At 42.2% G+C, this 23,649-nt stretch overlaps 1 protein-coding gene across 8 annotated transcripts in view; it reads left to right on the forward strand.

Annotated features, from left to right (window-relative positions):
- stxbp5a (syntaxin binding protein 5a (tomosyn)) overlaps positions 1–23,649 on the forward strand; it is a 182,721-nt gene that overhangs the window by 69,611 nt on the left and 89,461 nt on the right. For all 8 annotated transcript variants that reach the window (XM_078230233.1, XM_078230236.1, XM_078230235.1 and 5 more), the window contains exons 7-10: positions 4,116–4,199; positions 9,734–9,857; positions 12,570–12,648; positions 20,465–20,619. In XM_078230233.1, coding sequence (XP_078086359.1) covers positions 4,116–4,199; positions 9,734–9,857; positions 12,570–12,648; positions 20,465–20,619 — 442 coding nt within the window. The remainder of the gene's footprint in view (positions 1–4,115; positions 4,200–9,733; positions 9,858–12,569; positions 12,649–20,464; positions 20,620–23,649) is intronic.

Consider the following 23,649-nt stretch of genomic DNA (forward strand, 5'->3'; position numbering starts at 1 on the left):
TAAGTTAGTAGTGTGGAGGACATGATGTGCAAGAGGATGTTTTTTGCTTCTAATGACTTTCTGTCATTATGCGCTTTCGCAAGCCAACCCTGTAGACCTTGCAGGAAGTGCAAACCACTATTATCTTTGGATGAGATGCTGAAACTGAGGCCCCATCTATCCTCTCAAGTGGACATTAAAAAATGCCACGGCACTGTTTAAAGAGAAAATAAGTTCCCCCTGGTATCCTGATCAACATTTATCAATCAGCCAACCCCACAAAAACGTAAAAGCATAATACTGCAGATGCTGGAAATCTGAAATACGAACAGAAAATGCTAGAAAACCCAGCAGGCCTGGCAGCATCTATGGAGAGAGAAACTCGGGCTGAGGTTTCAATTCCTTATGACTCTTCACAAAAAAAGGCAGATTTTAAAAATATTCTTTCATGGGATGTGGGCATCACCGACTGAGCTGGAACTTGTTGCCCATCTCTAAGTGCCCCTTGAATTGCATGTCTCACTCAGTCATTCTGAGGGCAGTTAAGAGTCAACCATGTTGCTTTGGGCCTGGTGTAGCATGTAAGCCAGACCAGGTAAGGATGGCAGACTTCCTTCCCGAAAGGGACATGAGTGAACCAGATGGGTTTTTACGACAATTGACAATGGTTTCATGGTTACCATTAGACTTTTAATTCCAGATTTTTATTGAGTTCAAATCCTACCATCTGCCATAGTGGTGTTCAGACTGAGGTTCCCAGAGCGTTCCCCTGGATCACTGGGTTACTAGCTATTCATCACATTGCTATTATTTGCATGTTGGATGCTTTGTTTCTTGCACCACAACAGTAACTACACTTCAGAAGTCCATAATTAGCTATGAAAGACTTTGGGACTTTAGGTGATGAAAGACACATTATAAATGCATGCCTGCTTATTTTATCTGCAGCAAAACTGATCTGGTGCTCCAGGATGGACTAGATCCTATAAAAGCAGGGTTACATCTGAGGTTCCATAAAATATTAGATCAGACCAAACATCTTGTAGGGAGTTGTTTCCTGCCACCCAACATTCCCCATCCCCCATCCCCCACCCATATCCCACAGTCGAACCTGGCCTGGTGCTGGAATACCCAGACGATATTTCTTAGAGCCACCTGTTTTGCCTTTCTTTCCTCCTGATTCCTGATTTTCCAAACCATTTGTGGTTTCAGTTACTAATGGAATATGTAATGATTGCTATTTTCTACACAAGCCAGGTTCGTGAATACTCACTTTCCACAGCTCCAAACAGTTTTCACTTGGGGTCCATAAGAGATCATAGAATCCAACAGTGCAGAAGGAGACCATTCAGCCCATTGAGCCTGCACAGACCACAATCCCACCCAGGCCCTATCCCCATAACTCCATGCATTTACCCCTCTGACACTAAGGGGCAATTTAGCATAGCCATTCCACCTAACCCGCACATCATTGGTCTATGGGAATAAACCGGAGCTCCTGGAGGAAACCCATTCGGACATGGGGAGAACGTGCAAACTCCACACAGACAGTGACCCGAGCTGGGAATCGAACCCGGGTCCCTGGCGCTGAGAGGCAGCAATGCTAACCACTGTGCCACCATGCCACCCACAGATGAAAACGGAGATTTTGTCCATTCAACGTCAGGGCAATTTCCAAAACTATGTTCACCTTCTTGTGGTGTGAGCCTGCTTCCAATCTGAATTACCTCAGCATTTTTTTCATAAAGACAGCTAATACCCTTAAAATCTTACTCAGCACCCAAGGATACCTGCGACCTAATTTTCATCAATTTTTTTCAACTTGTCCATTAGCTCTGCCACAATGACCTTACAGTGCTCCATGATGTTTGAATGGATGTTATATTTCTGAGAGTTTTCAAATGTCCACAGGGACGTAGTTACAGGAGTTGGTCATTCAGTTCCTCAAACAGGTCTAAAATTCACTCAGATTCTGGCTGTGCACCTTGACTCATGGGGAGACGGTGGCATAGTGGTATTGTCGCTGGGCTAGTAATCCAGAGGTCCAGAGCACTGCAGAGACCCAGATTCGAATCCTACCACAGCAGATGAAATTTGAATTCAATAAAAATCTGGAATTAAAAGTCTAACGACCCAATCATTGTCGATCGTCGTAAAAACCCTTGTGGTTCACTAATGTCCTTTAGGGAAGGAAATCTGTTGTCCTGACCTAGTCTGGCCTACATCCACAGCAATGAGTTTGACTCTTAACTGCCCACTGAAATGGCCAAACAAGCCACTCAGATCTAGTGCAATTAGGGATTGGCAATAAATGCTGGCCTGGCCAGCGATGCCCACATCCCATCAATTAAAAAAAACATTTACCCCCACTCCTCAATTTGCCCATTTTTCTTAGAATTCCTGATTTCTCTGATTAGGGAACTTACATTTTCTTGGAATGGGACTTACTTTAGAAGTGTTGTTTGATAACTTTGTGGGTTTTTTGGGTGTGTGTGTGTGCCATTGCTGTGTTTAAAGTTAATTGCCATGAGAATGTACATAAATGTTCATGAGTGACTGAACTTCAAGGTGTGGTTAACCTTGTGGCAAACCACAAGGTGTGGTTAAAAACATATATTACTGGAAATACTCAGTAGGCCTTGCAGCATCTGTGGAGAAGAGAAACAATGTTAATATTTCAGGGCTTTGATCTTTCACAGAATGTGAAAGGCTAGGTCTGATTGGGTTTACTCACTTTTTTGATATGTACACCGATACTGTTTGCTGCTCTACTGGAATCTATGTTATGACGTTTTGGTTTTTTCAACTATTCATCTTTACACCCCTAACATTCTCTTGAGCTCTTTCTGGAGATCTCTTTACTGCAGAATCATTAATCTCACTTATGTCTCCTTCTACATTCCATTTGCTCACTTAAAAGTAAATGATCTACTTTAGGCATCCTTTGTATCATTTGAATTTGTTAGAATCCTGCACCTCGAACATAATGGTTCATTCCTCTTTAACTGAGATATTCTATAGCAGATTTACTAGTTAACTGTCCTCAAATTAAAAATTGCCTTTTTTTCCCTCAAGTTATTAACTGTTGCCTCTCCCCTTTATTGCTGCTTCTGTTCATGTTGTATTATTTAATTAGGTTGTGGCACAATCCCCAAAATTTCCACTGAATTATGAGCTGAATTAATCTTCAGATTAATAGCTCGACTCTTTAGTCAGTCCTTTAATGATGCACTAAAAGCATTTTTATGCCGATTAATTTTGATTCACAGTTCCACTTGAGCATATGAAGTTTACACCAGCTAGATTTGTCATCAGCTATTGACCATGCATGTATTTCTTGGCTAATCACTGAAATTATTTTCATTGGTATCCAACTCTGCTATTAACGATATCCTATACATGCTTATCCATTCTTGCCAGGCAATTTTGTTTTGTATTCTTCATGCGATGTAATTTTAACTACCTTCATTTCCAAATTGCATTTGTATGTAATCCTGAATGTTCCTTCAGTGCATAGCCTGCTGAGCAGGGCAGATTTTGCAAGTATAGCATCACAACATTGGTGTCAGTGTTTGTTTAGCTCACTTGGTTGGAGTTGAAATAAAATGGGAGTTGAGGTGTTTGCAAACCAGGGTGCTTTACATATTCACTTCCTTTGCTATTAATCATATATGATGAAGAGAAAGCAAGAAAGGCACCTTCATGGATGGAGGATAGGAAGTGAATGGGAGGAGGTGATGACACAGTAACAGACCTGCTTTCAATATTGTATTCATTGTTTGGTCCCTTCAAAAGCTGCCAACTGGCGCTTCATCCTGTAGATGCTAGCAGTCCTAATGCTTCAGCCAGGACGTCTTTCAATTGTAAGCCTGCCCAGTAAGCACTGACAGTTTACTGGCCCAGTCTCACCTGCACTTTTGCAATTTGGTATAGCAGCAAAATATTCTAGTGGTAGCCTCAGGTGTGCAAAACCTACCCTAGCCTGAGGACACGAGTGGCAAATAAATATAACACCCCTGTGGCTGAGATCCTCGATCAATGCTAATCCATGTGGTGATGAATTTGCTCAAAGAGGAACTGGAGATGGATTTTAGAGATATGGTTGACCCATCTTGTATCTTTTTTAATCTCTGCAGCTTTTAATTGGTTTTGAATCTGGAACTCTGGTATTGTGGGACCTTAAATCAAAGAAGGGGGAGTACAGATACAGCTACGATGAGGTAAGCACATGCTTTGACGGAATAAAAATACATTGATGTGAACTGAATTCTTGGTGAGTAGCATTTGTAATTTTCATTGCAACCTTGATTGATACTTGGAAACGATTTACATTTCTTCCCCCACATGAGTAAGTCTGCAAAATATACTTCTTCCTTCCTATATGAAAACACTTTATTATGGATTATTTTCAGTGATTGTGGCAGCAGTCACAAGTGTTTTCCTCTTGGACAAGTGAAACAACATCTTCTTGTGCTACCAATTCTTGGACCATGAGGTCCAGGAGGAATTTTGGACCTCAGCACCAAACCTACTGAAGATGGGAAATTCTTGCCTGTAACAGCTAGTGTTTATAGAGTAATCCCTAACTCGGCTTCACTTAAATATTGTCTAAAATTTGAGGGAAGATTGAAGAGAGATTGGCAAAGTTGACAAGGTATGTGTTCTTTAAAACATAAAGGACTATAGAAGTCGGGGTAATCCATGCCTGTCCTATTCAACTTTTTATAACCCCTTTCTGTAGAGGCAAGTCTGTATTGTTAAAAATGTTATTGAAATGACTTTAGTCCAGGCCTGGGTGGTTATGAAAGTCCTGATAGTCATGCAGATGGTTGTCTCTGCATTTTTAGAGGGACAGTGATGGGAAGTGGGCTTGAGTGTGCACTGCTTACACCTATATAATAAAATCAACCTGTCACCTGTTAACTTCCCTGATGGTCTTTACAAATATTAATTGTTCCAAAATCTCTCATTTTTGTTGTTGCCTGTCTTGCATGTGAATGGTGCATAAGGTTTTCCATTCACATGTTTCCCCATCATAAGATATCTGCACAATTCCTCTGTTTAAAAACATTTTGTTTGAGTCTGTCTGTGATCAATGTTCTGGTCACTAGGTTACACAGACGCTTTTCTTTTCCTTGGTTCTGAATTGTCATCATGCGATATGAATTATTACATATCGAGGCAAATACCAGGGACGGCGTGGTGGCACAGTGGTTAGCACTGCTGCCTCACAGCGCCAGGGACCCGGGTTCGATTCCTGGCTTGGGTCACTGTCTGTGTGGAGTATACACGTTCTCCCCGTGTCTGCATGGGTTTCCTCCGGGTACTCCGGTTTCCTCCCACAGCCTGAAAGACGTGCTAGTTAGGTGCGTTTACCCAAACAGTCGCCAATAGTGTGGCGACTAGGGGAATTTCACAGTAACTTCATTGCAGTGTTAATGTAAGCCTTACTTGTGACTAATAAATTAACTGTAACTTTAAAATGTTTAGCTGATAACTCGCATTCCCTCTTTAGCACTTAACAAGAAGAACCTGCATACAAAGCATCTTAAGCTGCTTCTTAGGAACATCATGGAACAAAGTTTGACACCAAGCGCATGAAATATTAAGGCAGATAACCAAAAAGCTTGGTCAACGTTTTAAGGAGGAAGCACAGGCTGAGTGGTTGAGAAACAAAATTATAGAATGTAGTGTCTTGGCAGGTGAAGTCACAGCCAATGTTAGAGCAGTTTAAATTGGAGGTGCTGGAGATGGCACGAATTAGGAGGGCAGGTATCTAGCAGAGCTGTGGGGTTGCAGGAGATTATGGAAGGCTGAAGACATGGAGAGATTGTAAAACTAGGAACAAAACAGATAGCCCATATAGATCAGCGAGCACAGAATTATTGGGTGAGCAGGAATTGGTGAAAACTAGGCAGCTGAATTCTGAACAGTGTCACAGAAATTAGAATGTTAGACACGAGCCAAGAGTGCATTGGAATTGTCAGAAGTGGTAAAGGATGGATAAAGGTTTAAGCACCAGCTGAGGCAAGGGGATGTCATAGTGGTAGAAATAGATGATCTTAATGATGTGTAGTCGGAAGCTAGTCTTGGAATCATATCGAGACCAAAGGAAATAACAGGAGTAGACCATAGAGCTACTCGGGTCTGCTCTGACAATCAGTGCGGTCATCTGCTTCAACTCCACTTTGCTGCCAACACACACACACACACAACCCCCCCCTAAGGGGCTAAGCAACAGAGTTTTGTGGGAACCAGGCAATGACTTTTGGCTTTCTGAACGTATGATTGGAGGAAATTGCTGCTAATCCAATACCGGATATTAAACAGATGGGGGAATTTTTCCACCCCTGTTTACACTGGGATTGGCGGAAGGGGCGAAGAATGGAGCAGGGGTCCCAAAATTGCTTTTACACCGGTGGGATTCCCTTACTCGATTGTGTGTTCTCTCGCCCCCACCAGTGATATATCAGGATCCCAGCCATATGTTTACAAATGATTAATGGGCCTTCCCCACTGTGAGATTACCCCCCCCCCCCCCCGCCCCCCCAATGCTGGACAATTGGTAGTGTGACATCACGCCAGCGGTGTTTACAACAGGTTCTTAAAAATTGGGAACTGGCGAACAGAGCCTGCCAGGGAGGTACAGGCCCCTCCATGGAATCCGTATTTTTTTTCTATTTGTATTTAAGGACACCACAATTTTTTGAAAGCCAATGTTGCCAGCGTGTCGTGTGGAACTTGCCTCCTTTTGACTGTGTCAAGAAATAGGGCGGGAAGAGCCAGCAGTACAGCTGTCGGCCTACACTCTGCTTTTGTCTCCTGAGTTAACACATTAGTAAAAAATGAGAAAAATCCCACAATCTGGTCAGAGAGTCATAGAGGTTTGCAGCATGGAAACGGGCACTTCGGCCCAACTTGTCCATACCGCCCCTTTTTTTAAACCCCTAAGCTAGTCCCAATTGCCCACGTTTGTCCCATAGCCCCCTATTCCCATTTTACCCATGTAACTGTCTAAACACTTTTTAAAAGACAAAATTGTACCCGCCTCTACTACTACCTCTGGCAGCTTGTTCCAGACACTCACCACCCTGTGTGTGGAAAAAATTGCCCCTCTGGACCCTTTTGTATCTCTCCCCTCTCACCTTAAATCTACGCCCTCTAGTTTTAGACTCCCCTACCTTTGGGTCATTGAGAGAGGTGGTGAGGTAGAATTGGGAGGGGAAACGAGAATACATCCTCTGGGGGACAAGAGAGGTAACTGTGGAAGGGGGAAGAGACATCATTGCAAGTTATTCTCTAGCTATGATTAAAGACATAATGGAACCAGCTAAGTGACAACACATTTCAGGGACTTTAGAGAAGAAAGGGAGGTTGGAGATGGGGTGCTAGTTTGCAAGGATAGTGGCATTAAATGTTATTTTGAGGATAGGATTGATGCTAGCAGATTTGAAGAAAAGGACAGTACCTAGAGAGAAAGCCATTAAAATCATTTAACATGGAGTCCAAGAAGGGAATGTTGGTGATCAACAGTTTTGTAGGAATAGGGTCAAAGGAACAGAAGGTTGTCTCAGAACCATAGAATCCCTACAGTGCAGGAGGAGACCATTTGGGCCATTACGTCTGTACCCACTGTCTGAAAGAGCATCTTACCCAGGCCCACATTATCCCCATAACCATGTGCATTTACCATTGCTAATCAACCTATCCTGCATACCTTTGGAGTGTGCGAGGAAACTGGGGCATCCGGAGGAAACCCACGCAGACATGGGGAGAACTTGCAAACTCCACTCAGACAGTCACCCAAGGCCTGAATTGAACCCAGATCCGTGGCACTGTGAAGCAGCAGTGCTAACCAGTGGCACTGTGCCATCATGGGCAAGATGAGCTCGGAGAGGGCATGAGGAAAGATGGGAGATGAGCAAGAGAACCATATTTCTGGACTAGGCAGGGTGAATTTACAGTAAGTTTGACCTGGTGAGCTATGGGAGGGTAGTGGCAGAGCAGCTGATCAGATGGTCTCGATCCTTGAGTTAAAGAAAGCCATAAGCTGTTTGCAGTTGTTGGAGGTACAGATGGGGGAGACAATGGAGAAGGATTTTCAGTTGAGTAAGGAAACTGGGGCTATCTTGCATTCCAGGATGTTCCCAGAATGAACAGTTTTGCCAGACAAATGCTTTACAATATGAAATCTCTATGGTGAAGAGGTAATCAGCATTTTGTACACCAAAATAACAGCATTTCAATATTTTTATTAACATGATTGTGGCCTGTTCATGTTCATTTAATGTTTCTCAGTATGACTACTCTTGGGGCATTTAGTCCTCTTCCATCTCCTTCAACTTGCCCCCATCGAGTCCACAAGGGTTTGGCTCAGCCTGAACCCAATACCCACCCAGGTCTGCGTTCTATATACTTTGCAGGGATATTGCTGCAGAAAATGAGATCTGGCCCCTCCCTCATCTAGCACACAGGCTTCTCTCAATTCTCCTGCTGCCTGTTCCTCTAAACCTTCCCCTCTCCCGCCTCCCGAGAGGCAAAGATATAACTCTCATCGAGAATGGCATAGAAGCAGGAACGTGCATTTTTACCACTGACAATGCTCTCGTGGTGTTATAATGCTCTGCCATCGTAAAATAGTAAATCTCAACTCATGCCACAGGTTTCTGATCCAGTAATGTTACAACAATCAATTTTGACACAAATAAAATTGTGCTACAGTGCTTTTGGTCATATTTTCAATCATTTACAATTCAACATGCTGGTGTGCACTAACGTGCCTCAACGCCAGTTAATTTTTCTAATGTCTGCTTGCTCTGTTATGGACTTCATGTCTGCTATTGAACGTTAAGCTCAATCATTTTTGTTTAGACTACCCATTGTTCGAATGAAGGAGAGTACAATCGAAAGGAACTGCTCAGTTATAAACATTACCCCGGCATATTTAAGTTCATGCCTTTCAAAACATTAACAAACTGGGGACTTGCAGGGTTCTTACTGTTTATGCTCCTGTGAATGTTTTTGAGTAAGACTCTATTCCAACCCATTTTGTACCTCCAGCACTGATGACGCGTTTCAACACGATAACTTGCCTTTATGTAGCACTATTCACATACTAAAACGTCCCAAGGTTCTTCACAGGAGTGCAGTAAGAAAAATTGACACCAAGCCAAAGAGAGAGATATTAGCACTGGTCAAAAAAGTAGATTTTAAGGAGGGTTTTCCAGGAGGAGAGTGGCAGGTGAGCTTAGGCAACTGAAGGCATGGCTGCTAACATAGACATAGAAAATAGGAGCAGGAGGAGGCCATTTGGCCCTACAAGCCTGCTCCGCCATTCACTACGATCTTGACTGATCGTCCAACTCAGCAGCCTAATCCTGCTTTTTCGCCATAACCTTCGACCCCATTCACCCAAGTGCTATATCTAGCCGCCTCTTGAATGCATTCAATGTTTTGGCATCAGCAGGGCAAAGGGAAGTGAGGGTTGCTTAAGTTGCACGATCTCATAGAGATGGGACGGAACAAGGTCATATACTGAGAAATGTGGCTTGTTTCTGTTTGCAGCTGTCTGTATGCTAATCTATTAGACTGCCAGCAATCAAGTCTCTAACTTTTATATTGTTGTTTTTCAGTATTCCATTTTGAGCCAAGCAAATGTTAAATTGTTGCAAATAATTATGGTCATTATCAGTATTCTTTCTTACTAATGCTATTGCAACACTCTGTTTACTGACTCAACATTTCTATTCAACAGGCTATTCATTCTGTGGCTTGGCATCATGAAGGAAAACAGTTTGTTTGTAGCCATTCAGATGGCAGCCTTACTATCTGGAATGTAAAATCTCCCATCAAACCTGCGCACATTATTACACCACATGGTAAGTGCGAACCTGTTAGTATGGCTTTAACGGCCTATGTGTATGACTTACATAGTAACATAGAGAGGAGAAGAAGGCCATTTGGCCCATTGTTTCTGTGCTGGCAGAAAAAGAGCTATCTAGCCTAATTCCACTTTGTAGTTTAAGTCCATCGGCCTGAAGGTTATGACACTTCAAGTGTATGTCCAAGTACTTTTTTGAATGCGATGAAGATTTCTGCATCTGTCACTGTTTCAGACAACAGGTTCCAGACTTGTACCATGCTCTGGATGAAAACATTTCTGCTCAATTTGCCTGTAATCATTCTGCCGATTATGCTCCCTGGTTATTGACCTCCCTGCTGAGGGTAATAGGTTCTTCCTATTCATAATTTTATACACCTCAAATTAAATCTCCCCTCATTTGCTTTGTACCAAAGAAATCAACCCCAACCAATGCGATCTCTTCATATCTAAAATTTTCCAATCCTGGCAAGACCCTTTGTACCCTTTCTAGTGTGATCACATCCTGCTTGTAATATGGTGAGCAGAATGATGTGCTGTAGTCTAAACTAATGTTTTATACAAATCTCATATAACCTCCCTGTTATTGTTATTTTTGCCTTGGCTAATACAGGATAGTATCCTGTTTTACCTTAACCACCTTATGCTTCTGTCCTGCTGCCTTTTGAGATATATGGGCATGTAGTAAGGTCCCTCTGGCCTTCTATATGCTAGGATATTGAAGTGTATTGTGTATTAAAGGATCATAGAACTGTTACCACACAGGAGACCCATCATGTCTGTACCTGCTGGTTCCACTCGATTGCCTTTTCCCATAGCCCTGCAATAGTTTTCTCATCTGGTAATTATCCAGTTCTCTTTTGAATGCCATGATTGAATTTGCTTCCACTAAAAACTCGGGCAATGCGTTCCAAATCCTAACCATTCACTACATAAAAGTTTTTTCTTCACATTGGCGCTGGTTCATTTTAGACAGGTGCTCTCTAGTTCTTGGCCTTTCCGCCAATGGGAACAGTTTATCTCTATCTACTCTGTCCAGACCCCTCATGATTCTGGAATGCCTTATTTAAATCTCCTCTTTATCTCCTCTCAGAACAGCCCCAGCTTCTCCAACCTATCCGCGTAACTGAAGTTTGTCTTTCTCATCAATCCTTTCTGCCACTTTTCCATTGCCTTCATATCCTTCCTAAAGTCTGGTGCCCATATTTGGATGCAATGCGCCAGTTGAGGTTAACTAGCATTTTTATAAAGTCCACTATAACGTCAATGTTTTTGTACTCGAAAACACTATCTATGAAATCCAAGATCCAGTAGTTCCTTGCCTTGTTTGTCCTCCTAAAATGCATGATTTCTTTGCCAATTTTTTGCCCACTTGACTCGTTAATTGAAATCTTGCTGCAAGCTACAGTGTTTCTTCTTATAAATTGTCTTTTTCCCCCCATCTTTGTGTAAATCGTCGATATCAAAAATGCAAGGGACCCAGTGTGGAGCCCTGCAGAACTCCCTTTAGAACCAGCCTTCCAGTCACAAACCCCTGACCTGTAATTGTTTGGTCAACCCATTGCTTCCTCTCTAAACAAAATATGTCAGCAGTCCTCCAGCATCATGCTTGTAGCCAAATAGATAGAGAAATTATGGTCAGTGTCTCCATTATTTTCTCCCTTGCTGAGCAGCCTAAGATACATTTCATCCAGGCCTCTCAACTTATCCACTCAGATGCCATGTTCCTTAATATTTCCCCTTTCATGATACATATCCAATATTTGGCACTCCTCATCCTTAACTGCAATATCTGGATCGTCCCCCTCTTTTGTGAAGACAGATGCAAAGTCCTCATTAAGAACCATGCCATGTCTTCCGCTTCCATGCCTTTTTGATCTGTAATCAATCTTCCTCTTTCCGTAGTTACTCATTTGTCCTTTCTGTTTGAAACATCTTCAAAGAAATGTTGCTGCAAACTATAATTCAAACAAAAGCCCTTGCCCCTAAGCTCTTTTAGATTGGGTATCTGTGCTTATTGCCTATCTACACCTGCTGGTTGATGTTTGCAACTGGTACAATGTTTATTAACTGTTCGTTTCTCTTTCACACCGAGTCTTTTAATAGTTTACAGCTTTCTGTGCTTCTATTTTTGAATTGCATATACATTTCTGTTTGTGTGAACTATAATCTAGCCTAGGGTGTCCTTCCTGTTCTTCCAAAGCCTAAATATAGCCTATGTTGCAGAGCAAACTTTGAGTCACAACTTGATGGAAAATAGCAATTGCTTGGTCACCGCATATTCTGAGCTGTCACATCCAGAAAGCAATGCTTCGTTAGAGCATGCATAATATGCAGATTGCCTCAAAAGGAGCTGAGTTCCTAGCAAAGTTGGGGCACTGCATGAATGGAATGAGTTCAAACTCCTCCCAGTGGATCCTGCCCAGCTAAAAGGTCAGACAAAGAGATTTGTTCCAATTCCCAATTTGTTAAACTCTGCTTAATATTCTTTGAAGTGTTGTTCCTAAATAAAATGAATAGCTCCCCAGATGGAAGCAGTTCCTCCTTGATGAGGAATGATGACCAAATGCTACAGTGCATTAGCTTTGCTTAGTTACAACATGAGCTCTGCATGTTCTTGCCTAAGAGCAGAACATTTTCATTGTGCCCATTGCATTTGGGGAACATCTGAGCTAATCGACACTACAGTTAATCAAACCTATGCTTTCAGGAAAGCTGCCAAAAGATGGGAAGAAACCAGAGCCCTGCAAGCCCATCCTAAAAGTGGAGTATAGAACCTGTAAATCCGGGTATGTGTTGCGCCTGCTCTTTCAATATGTTTCTGTGAATATTCTGTACTTTGAGATGTCAGTGCTGAAGCATGGAAGAGTTCCCATTTTGTCTCCCAACAATGATCAATTATTGATGTCATCAAGGCCTTCAAAAGTTGCATGTACTCAGAGCCACAGCTCCTTCATGTCCTTGAAAATACTCAGTGTCAAAGTTTGTGGAGAAATTCTTGTGTTTAGTATGAAATATTTGATAAATATGTCTGCAAAAAGATAGATTAATGAACATTAAATGTATTTTCCCCTTATTTCTCCTTGGCATCTCTTTACTATGCCATAAGTTACAGGTATAAAACACATTATCAGCCTGATGTAAAACCAGGTCAAATGGAGTTGTTAAGATGTTTAATTCATTGTACATCTCCAGATAGGATGAGTGAGATATTCATTGGGTTGAAATAGAACTATCAACAATCTGGAAGTTACCGGTGGCCAAAAGCTCAACAAGAACAGCCATATAAATAATGTGGTTACGAGAGCAGGTTAGCAGGCTGTGAATTCTCCAGCAAGCAACTCGCCTCCTGACTCCACAAAGCCTCTCCTCCATCTGCAACTTTGTATTCCACCATCAAGAAAAGTCAGAAGTGTAATGGATTACTCTTCCACTTGTCTGGATGAGCACAGCTCCAAAAGATTAAATCCTGACGCAATCCACTTGGTTGAACATTCACTCTCTCCACCACCAGTGCACATTGGGAGCACTGTGCACCATCTGACAAGATTACTGCAGCAACTCGCTAAGGCTTCTTTGACAGCATCTTCTAAACCCACAGCCTCTGTTTCTAGCCAATGTATGGGAACACCACCATTGTGCATGTTCCCCTCCTATTCTCTCTCGCTCCTTCACTGGCACTGGGTCAAAATCCTGGAATTCCCTACCTAAGCCAGATGGACCACAGTGGTTCAAGAAGTTGGCTCATTACCACCTTCTGAAGGGCAATTAAGGAAGGACAATAAATGCTGGCCTTGCCAGCAATACTCTCATTCCATGAATAAAAATAAGTCAGCTACCGGCAACATGCATTTTCATCAGTGTAGTGTTAGCTCACAGAGGGAGCGATTTCGTGGATTTCAGTGCTTGCTTTCAACGGAATCTCAAAATGGAGCAGTTTTCTTTGACATCACTGCAGCACATTGGCCCATTCACCAAAATATCAAGAGTTCTCGCCCGCTGGGTTACGGACGCCATTGAACTGCTTACTCTAGGACAAATGATTCATTGTGTACATTGGTAACAAGAGTAGCGTCTGGAAGAAACAGACAAATAGGCTTCCCAGGGGCCTGTCTTGGCCCAACCCTGTTTTAATTTTGCACCATAGACTCTCCCCTCAACCCAGTCCAGGAAGTTTATCAATGCAGACAAATTCTGCTGTGACGTACAGGCTCAGAGACTTTCCTGGAACGGGAAGATGTATAAAGCAATGATATTACAAAGCTGGCTGACTACTGCAAGTCATGGAATCTACAACCAAGCACCACGAGAAAAAAAAGCACATTCCACCTTCACAATCCAGCACTAAGAGGGAACTAAACAACACCCAGGGTGGCACAACACTCACCTGTTTATTTAGGCAACACTTTTGGTCACCCTTGCGTATAGACCACACCTCATCAAGACTCTAGAAAATATTAAACCCCGCAATAATCTCCTTAGTAACAACCTCTTCTCCTCTTGTCATTGCATACACTCAGCTGCAGAATACTGTGTCCATCTGCTCAACCAAAATAAACTGTGCAATTCAACTCAACTTTGAACACTTCAATACTATTAATATGATTGTAAGAATGGCAATGCAGTTATCATTTGCAAGTGATGCCTTATACATGTCCAAATGCTGCTGGTGTTTTAAATCGAGCAGTGGGTCTTGTGATGTAGGGATTTGAAGTTTAAAAATTAAAATCTAGCCAAAATAAAAGTATTATCTTTCAACAGCAATCATTCACTTGTGGAGAACTTGGTTCAGTGGAGAGAAGGAAGAAGGTGTCCAGCATAACTAACAGTAGTTCTATTGTTTTGATCTCTTTTATAAATGATTGTATGAAAAATGATGTCTTGTCTTTGCAGTTTGAGGTGTTCTGTCCACTTTCCTCATGATGTGCTCTGTTAAGATTAGTTGTCAAGGGGTCAAATTTTACACATCAGAATGCTGCAATATCCTTTTCATGAGTAGCAGACGTCCAAAACCTATTGAGTAAAAATCTCTAGAATTAATTTAAAGGATTTGTGTACCGATGGAAGAGCATAGTTTAATTAAGGAAGAGCACTGGTAATTAAAGGAGTTCTTAGAAATGACAGTCCTTTTGCAAAGGAAAAAAAATTACATGGATGGATCCTCCACTGCCTGCCATAGTAACCAGGTCCCCTTCTCCCCCTGGTGGATGGTAGAAAGTGTATGAAATAATAATGTACTCAATAGTAAGGAATCTCACAAAAACCAGGTTAAAGTCCAACAGGTTTATTTGGAATCACAAGCTTTTGGAGCGCTGCTCCTTCATCAAGGACTGTTGAACTTGTTGGACATAGCCTGTTGGATTTTAACCTGGGGGTTGAGACTTCTTACTATGCCCACCCCAGTCCAACACTGGCATCTTCACATCATGGCTACCACCAACACCGCAAACTGTTGGCTCAAAGTGGAGAGGATCACCAAGAAGATCACGCATATCGACACAGACAGCAAGTTTCAACAAAGATGCAAGAAAGCAGACAAGATCCCAAAAGGACTACAGATCACAAACCCACTCAAGTCGACCTGCAACACCGACTACGTTGAGAGGCTCTGTCGTCACACCTCTCTCTCCTCAACCATCTTGTATACCAGCTCTACAGCAGACGCCGCAACCTGGAAACGAAGATAGAGAGAGACTCACCTGATGAAGGAGCAGCATTCCGAAAGCTCGTGATTCCAAATAAATCTGTTGGACTTTAACTTGATGTTGTGAGACTTCTTACTGTGCCCACCCCAGTCCAACGCCGACATCTCCACATCATGGGTACTCGATAGTGGTAGCAAATGTCTGAATGAGTTGGAGGTAGTAAGTGGTGTTGTAACGCCAGCAAAGAGTGTTCAAAATCTTGTCCAGAAGTGACAAATGTGAATGAAGATTTCAGTGGTAGTGGGTGGGGAGGGATTGTGGGTAAGTTTGGGCACAGATGGGTGATGTTTTGGTTGGGTGATGTTTTGATAGCATGATAGGCAACTTTGTTGTGTTTAGCTCCATGTTTGGTTCTAAACATTAAACCCAGTTTGTGCACCATTCACTTGAACTTAGTCATTTCAGGAAGAAGACGCAGTCAGACTACTTTGCGACAGACATCAAAACAAAATGGCCTAGACAAATGCCAAGCTTCACGTCATTCTGTGTCATCCACAACTTCATAAGCAGCCTGTCACGACACAGCTAGTCCTCAATGGAGTGGTGCTGGAGAGGTGAAGCTTAGTATCCTTAGCAAACAAGTGGAAAGTTAAAACCCCGCACTTATAGATGATGTGAACAATGAGGCAGATATAAATGGAAAATAGGAAGGGACCCAAAGAAGCAACCTTTGTGCCAGGCAAGCAGCGGCCATTAATGGAGAGTCCAAAACTATGGGCTATGATTATGATAGTCACTAATAAGAGAGAATTTAGGAAAAAGTTCTTTACCCAGAATGGTCGGAATGTGCAACTCGCTACCACTGAGTGGTTGAAACAAATAGCACATTTGTAAGGGGAAACTAGCTAAGTACATGAAGAAAACAATTGCAGGATATGCTGATCGGGTGAGATGAGGTATGGTGGAAAAACTTGAAAGGTTCCCTCAATTTCTCCGTATGCTCTCTTTCTTTTAAGATGCTCCTTAAAATCTATCTCTTTAACCGAGCCATTCGTCACCTCTCTGAAAATATTTTCTCAGTTGGTTTGCTGTCAGTCTCTCTGATTACACTGCTGTATTATGGCTATCTCAGAATGCACAGTTGGCAGGATAATGTTCCGTCCAACTTGCTGCAAATTCCGCCTTGCAGGGTGACACGGTGGCACAATGTGTTAGCACTGCTGCTTTACAGCGCCAGGGACCTGGGTTCAATGCCCGGTTTGGGTCACTATCTCTGTGGAGTCTGCATGTTCTCCCTGTGTTCTGTGTGGGTTTCCTCCGGGTGCTCCAATTTCCTCCCACAGTCCGAAAGCTGTGCTGGTTAGGTGCATTGGCCATGCTAAATTCTCCCTCTGTGTATCCGGACAGGCGCCGGAGTGTGGCGACTAGGGGGTTTTCACAGTAATTTCATTGCAGTGTTAATGTAAGCCTACTTGTGACTAATAAATAAGCTTTTTAACTTTTAAAAAACTATTTTCTCAATGCACGAGTGTGCCTGCGCTGATCTGAGACAGTTGGGGCAAAGTTAATGCTTTTCAGCACGAGCTCCTTCCTCATGAGGAAGAGAAATAGCAAACCATGCCATCCTGTTCCTCTTCCTAAACTACGCACATGCAGGTGACCATCTATGCACTGACCATACACGTTATCACGTCCAGTATTAGTAACAAGCTGGGCTACCCCTCGTGTCTGAGAGCTAAAGGAGTGAAAGTTCAAAAATAAGATTTTTAAAATTTTTTATGAACTAATAAACTGCTATGTCTGCCCTACTGGCATATCAGCTGAATGAAGTAAGTACTAAAGCTGAAAGACAGACCACAAAAATGCTTCTATTGAGTAATATATTGGAAACTTTTGAACAATTCATTTAATTACATTCAATTCTCATAAATTAATAATTGTAATCATACAAGTGTGAAACACACCTAAATTCACAGTTACTTTACTCAAACATTATTTGACAGATATTTTTTCTCAATGAATTTATTTCATTTGCATGGCTCACTGTAGTTTGATTGGATTTGCTATGCGATTTCTACTAATCATTCTCTACATCCTCAGTGCTGCTCCCGTAAGAAGAATATTCAATGGGTCACTTAAGTGGCAATTATACTTTACCATTTGTGCAACACATTGAAGGTAGCTCAATTTTTCACTTGCATCACAATATTCCTGTACCTCTGACCTCCTGCCGATTTTCTTTGTTCTGGGTCTGATTTATAATAATGAACATTGCAGATGAAAACGTCCTTAAGGAATTTTGGTCCCTTTACTTGCAGCACTGGTTGTTCTTGCATTCTGTCACTCTATAACATCTTCTTACCTTCTTGCTCTAGCTTTTTGATTTTTCCTTTTTCTAATTGCTGCCTGTTGCTTCCTGTCAGCTGTTTCCCTCTTGCCCTAGCTGCTGCTGCTGCCTTCCTGGCTCTGCATGTCATCTGTCACTTTCCCTTGCCAGGCAATAACTTGTAAGTTGTGTTTTGAAGCATTACATGAAACAAATAAAATATGTGGGGAAAAAAAATAAATGAAACATGTAAGAAAGGTGGATATTGAGGCCATAAAAGCCACAGGGTATCTATCATCAGTAGATCTTCCCATGTGCTTCATGGCATACGAGTTGCCTATTGATTAAGCGGAGGCTTGCCCAATGGGAAGCAGTCAGCAGGGGTTTTTGAGCTTTACCCTGACCGGGTTTGTAGGTCCTGAGGTGAAGACTACCTGACTGTGCGTCTTACAATGAAGGGTATTGGTGATGGGAAGCTAGCACTTGACTGAATTACTAGTGAGAATTTATGATATAAATTGTCATATTCTTTTTTGAATATACGGTTACAGTTGGTTAAATCATGTCTGAGTTGCAGTGTTAACAAGGACACACTGTGGACAGGATTGCGGGATCCCTGAGAAGAAGCCAAAGTCCCATCCTGGTGGAGGTGGTTTAGATGTAAACTTTCCTCTGACTCTTGGTCTCACCACGCTAGCACTGTGCGCTCTCTGAAATCTGTAGCGTTAGCGCTGTGTGCTATTTAATAGTGTAAGTGGTTTTGTTGAAATGGAAAGTTAGTTCCGATATTACTGATTTTGTAAATATTGGGCGTGAAACAAAGAATGAGGAAAAAAAACAGATTCAGAGCGATTAAATCCATGGAGCTCATATGAATTTGCAGTTCAGTAAACAAATGTGGGTGCGAACATGCAAAGTAGAAGCAGAAATAGACCGTTCTGCCCCTCGAGTCTGCTCTGCCATTCAGTAACATTGTGGCTGATCTGTTTGTTTCTGATTCCACGTTCTCAACCATCATGATTAACCTTTGATTGCCTTGCCGAACAAGGATCTATCTAACTCTGCCTCTCTAATGTTCAATTACCTCACATCCACCACCTCCTGAGGCTGTGTTCCAAAGTCTCACAGCCACCTGAGAAGAAAAATCTCTTCTCTGCCCTAGTATGAGCTTGAGTGATCCAATGATGTATTGATCAGGGAAGGGATGCTTTTTGTGAAGCAGTATAGCGATAAACAGGGCCAGAGATGATCATTGGCCCCAGAATTGGAAAAATATTTGTGTATTTCTGCATGTCTTTTCCCTGACTACTTTCTTTCTTTCCCCTCTCCTCTTGCTTTTCTTTCTCCTCCTCCTGTCTAGTTCTCTCAAATTTAGACACTCCTTGTTTCTCTGGGCACTTTTTTCCCTTGCATTTCTCATTTCCTGTATAAAATAATTCATTTTGAACTGAGCATTGACTATTCCTGTTCTCAGTTTAAATCTGTACAATTTGGAATATCAAACATATTTAACGTGGGTATAGTACATCTCTATGCCTTAAAGTATTGGAAATATCAGTACGGTGTGTCTCAGCTGTCTTTCCCCATTGCAAATATTCCCCATTTCTGGAGACTGCCCTTGTAGCTCAGGTCCCAATCTGTTCAGTTATCTTTCCCTGTGCCCCCTGCAGTGCCAGAATCCCCTCGTACGGTCATCAGAATTGTACACAGTACAGGGCTAATGCTCTGGGTAAGTTTATTTTCACTTTGGCCTTTGATTGTCCACCGATTTAAGCACCCAAAGGTATCAGCTAAAATTGCAAGACTAACATCAGCTCACATAGCATGTTGTGTCCATAGGTTAATTGAAATATTGTATACATTGCAAGTCTCTCTACAAATATGGGTATTTTTAAGTTTTTAACCTATCTAATAACATTCCAAAATTACCCTTTCTAAAATATTAAACATCCATTTCCTAACGTAAAGCACTTGTATAGCATTTCAGATTATAATTTTGTGAAGTGATTGATCAGTTTTGCGGAAGGACTTTTCACATAAGTGAACTATTTTTTCACAAAATTGATCAGCATAAGAAGCTAATAGGATTGTTCATAGAATCCCTACAGTGCAGAAGGAGGCCATTGAGTCTACATTGACTCTCTGACGAAGCCTTCTTACTCAGCCCACCCATACCCCCATCCCCGTAACCCAACACATTTACCTCACTAACCCCCCCTAAACCTACACATTTTGGGGCCACCTACACGAAATGGAAATTTAGCATGGCCAATCCACCTCACCTGCGCATCTTTGGATTGTGGGAGGAAACCGGAGGAAACCCACGCAGATACAGGGGGAGAATGTGCAAACTCCACACAGTCACCCAAGGCCGGAATTGAACCCAGGTCCCTGGCGTTGTAAGGTAGCAGTGCCACCGTGCTATTGGATGTTCTAGTCTTTAGGCTATTGCATCAGGTTTATTATGTAACGTGCACATTGTTTTGAAAGATGGGCACCCCAGTAGCTTTAAGTGACTAATTGCAGTGGAACGTTAGTTTGGGATTTTGCGGTTTCATGCCATTTTAGCGTAGAAAATCAAACCTTGAATGTGTACATTTTTTTCAAACTAATATTTATAATTTTTGCTTCCAGAGATCCTTTCATCATATTCTCAGGAGGTCTGTCCTATGATACTGTAGGCAGAAGACCATGCTTAACAGTGATGCATGGGAAGAGCACTGCAGTACTTGAGATGGACTACCCGATTGTTGATTTTCTCACCCTCTGTGAAACGCCATATCCTAGTGGTAAGTTTATTCAGTTACCCAGTTTGTATCAGCTGTGACAGCTTTGCACTCTGCAGCCCTCTTTCCACAAATCCGAAAATAAAAATCCATTGCAAATGTATTTGCTTTTTATGGGCATCGCCCAAGACAACTGAATCTGAATTTGTGGCACCTTCTGGATGCAAACTACCCACAGGAAAGTAAAGGATTTGCATTCAAATAGTGCTTCACAGCCTGAGGATGTCCCAAAGTTCTTTGCAACCAATACATAATTTTGAAGTATTGTCACTGTGCAAGAGTCATTTAACATGCAAAACCTACAAACAATGAGATACATGAGCTGATGATCTGATTTTAGTAATCTTAATTGAGAGATGAATATTAGTCATCTCACCAGGGAGAACTTCCCTGTCGTGTTTCAGTCATGTCATGGGATCTTTTACCCGAGGGGGCATGCGGGCCTTGATTTAACATCTCATCAGAAAGATGGCACCTCCAACGGTGCAGCGCTCCATCAGTAATGCACTGGGTGTCAATCTATCATAGACTTTGATGTATAAATTGGCCTTTGCCTCAAAAGGTCACTCCATTAACAGTATGACTGATACGCCTAGTATGAAAGTGAATTTCTGGTGTGGATGGTAGCCATCTTTATCATTCTTCGTGGGGGCAGGGTGAGGGGCTTGTTGGCAGGTGGTCTGTTCTGTGTGGATGCAAACTCCCCATGCATCTTTGCAACACAGCCATTATCACTACCATGATTCCTTGTACCCAGTTATTAAGTACTGGTAGGTAAGTCATGCATTTATGGGTGAAAAATTGAACCTGTTTACTAATAAGAGTATAGTATGTCATGGCTGAAAAGGAGGGATTGACTTTACATGATTTTTGGGGCCACAAAAATGTGGTTGTCTTACACTCTGGATTTTCTTATACACCATGTAGATTATGTGCTCCAATCTTTGGATTGGCACTTAAACCCATGGCCGCTGACTCAAATATGCTAGTTCTACCACTGAGCCATAGCTGACCCCATTAGAAGAAAAGGGTAGCTCTGGCTGAGATTTTTATCACAAGAAGTTCACTCCTCTCGGGCAATCTGACAGTTCATTGCAATTTATTCGTTGGTGTTTACGTTTGAAGGAGAGGAGACCCAAAGTAAAATTTAGAAACTGCCTATGGTAGTCCTAAAGATAATATTACAAGTGAAACTTTCAACCAGCGAAACATTTGTAAACATGCTCTGGTCTAGGTTAAATTGGCACTTGCTGGCAAGTGGCTACTTATGCAAGAATCCAGCTTGTACTCACCGGAGTGTGGGCATTTCTGATGGTGAACCCCTCACCATGGTTGAAACTGTTATCTCCCATCAATAACAAGAATTTGTTGACCACCGCTAAAAAGTTTGAGAGCAGCTGTTGGCTTAATAAAGGACCTAAAATTCAGTAAAAGCCATCTTGGGGTTCTGCATCGGTTATACAGTGCTTACATTTTGCTCGTGTTTGTCTCACTTCTGATTCAAATTACTGTCTGTGCATCATTATGAAGTATTCATTTAATGAAGTGCAAGTAAGTGCAGTATTGGTTATGAGTGCAGTGTTTGAACTACTTCAGCTAAAGACTCCTAGATTTACAAGTCTTGGAAAGTGTGCTTGCCCCAATAATGGTCTCAAACATGTGCTATACTGCAGCACTCTTGAGGTTTCAGCAGCAGACACAAGTTGAGGTGAGATGGAATCAGGTGATCTTAGGGAGGTAACAGAGAAAGTAACGTGGTTGGTGTGCTGTACATGAATTTCCAAAACGATATTTGGTGAAGTACAATGGAACAGGCTTGTCAGCAGAGTTAGTGCTCATGGAATCAAAGGGATAGTGGCAGCATAAAATGGGCTGAGTGAAAAGAAAATGGTGAATGGATGCGTTTCGAACTGGTGGAAGGCAAGTAGTGGGATTCCCCAGGGATTGGTGTTACAAGCCCCACTTTTCCTGATGCATGTCAATGATGTGTGTGTACAGGCACAAACTTCAAATTTGTCATTGCCATGAAACATCTCGCTATTGTGAACTATGAGGATAGTGTGGAATTAGAGAACACAGACATGCTGGTGGAATTGGCGGACAAATGACAGATTACATTTAATGCAGAGGAGTGTGAAGTGATTGATTTTGCCCGGAAGGAGGAGGAGAGGCAATATAAAGGGTACAATTCTACACTGCATACCGGAACAGGGGGACTTTCGGGTACACATGCACAAATCAATGGAAGTGCCAAGGCAATTTGAGAAAAGAATTAATGAAGCATATGGCATCCTGGACTTTATCAATTGGTGCACAAGAGTACAAAGGCAAGGAATTTATGTTAATCCTGTGTAAAACACTGGTTTGGCCTCAGGAGCATTGGTTCACCACACTTAGTTGAAGGCATTGGAGAGGGTGCAGAAAGGATTTACAAGAACATTTCCAGGGATGAACTTCAGATACATAGATTAGAGAAACTGCGGCTGTTTGCCATGGAGAAGAACGGCTTAAGAGGAACTTTGTAGAAGTGCTCAAAACCATCAGGTGTCTGGACGGAGTAAATGGGGAGAAACTTCCCATTGGCAAAAGGATAGAGAACCAGAGAATTCTTTTACACAGCAAGTGGTTAGGATCTGGAATGCACTGTCTGAGAGACTGGTGGAAGTAGATTTCATTGACACTTTCAAATGAGAATTAACAATTATCTGAAGAGAAAACATTTGCAGGGCTATTGGTAAAAGACAGGGAATTGGGATCAGAGTCAGCACAGGTGCAATGGGCTGAATGACCTCTTTCTGTGCTGTAACCACAGCTTTAGTGATGGTGCAGGTTGAGGGCTCGCTCCCCAATTTGTGAGGGTCCTCAAGCATGAGTCCAGTTGGCTGCACTCGTTCACATCTGTTGTGGTTGAATTTGTCCTGCGATGACACAGAGGAAGAGTGTTGACATTTAAGATGGTGATGAGGTATGGCAGGCATGGGGCTTGGGTGGGAGCTGTAGTATGAGAAGCATAGCAGCTACTGAGGGAACATG

Source organism: Mustelus asterias, chromosome 15 (assembly GCF_964213995.1).
Source record: "Mustelus asterias chromosome 15, sMusAst1.hap1.1, whole genome shotgun sequence".
Lineage (NCBI taxonomy): Eukaryota > Metazoa > Chordata > Chondrichthyes > Carcharhiniformes > Triakidae > Mustelus > Mustelus asterias.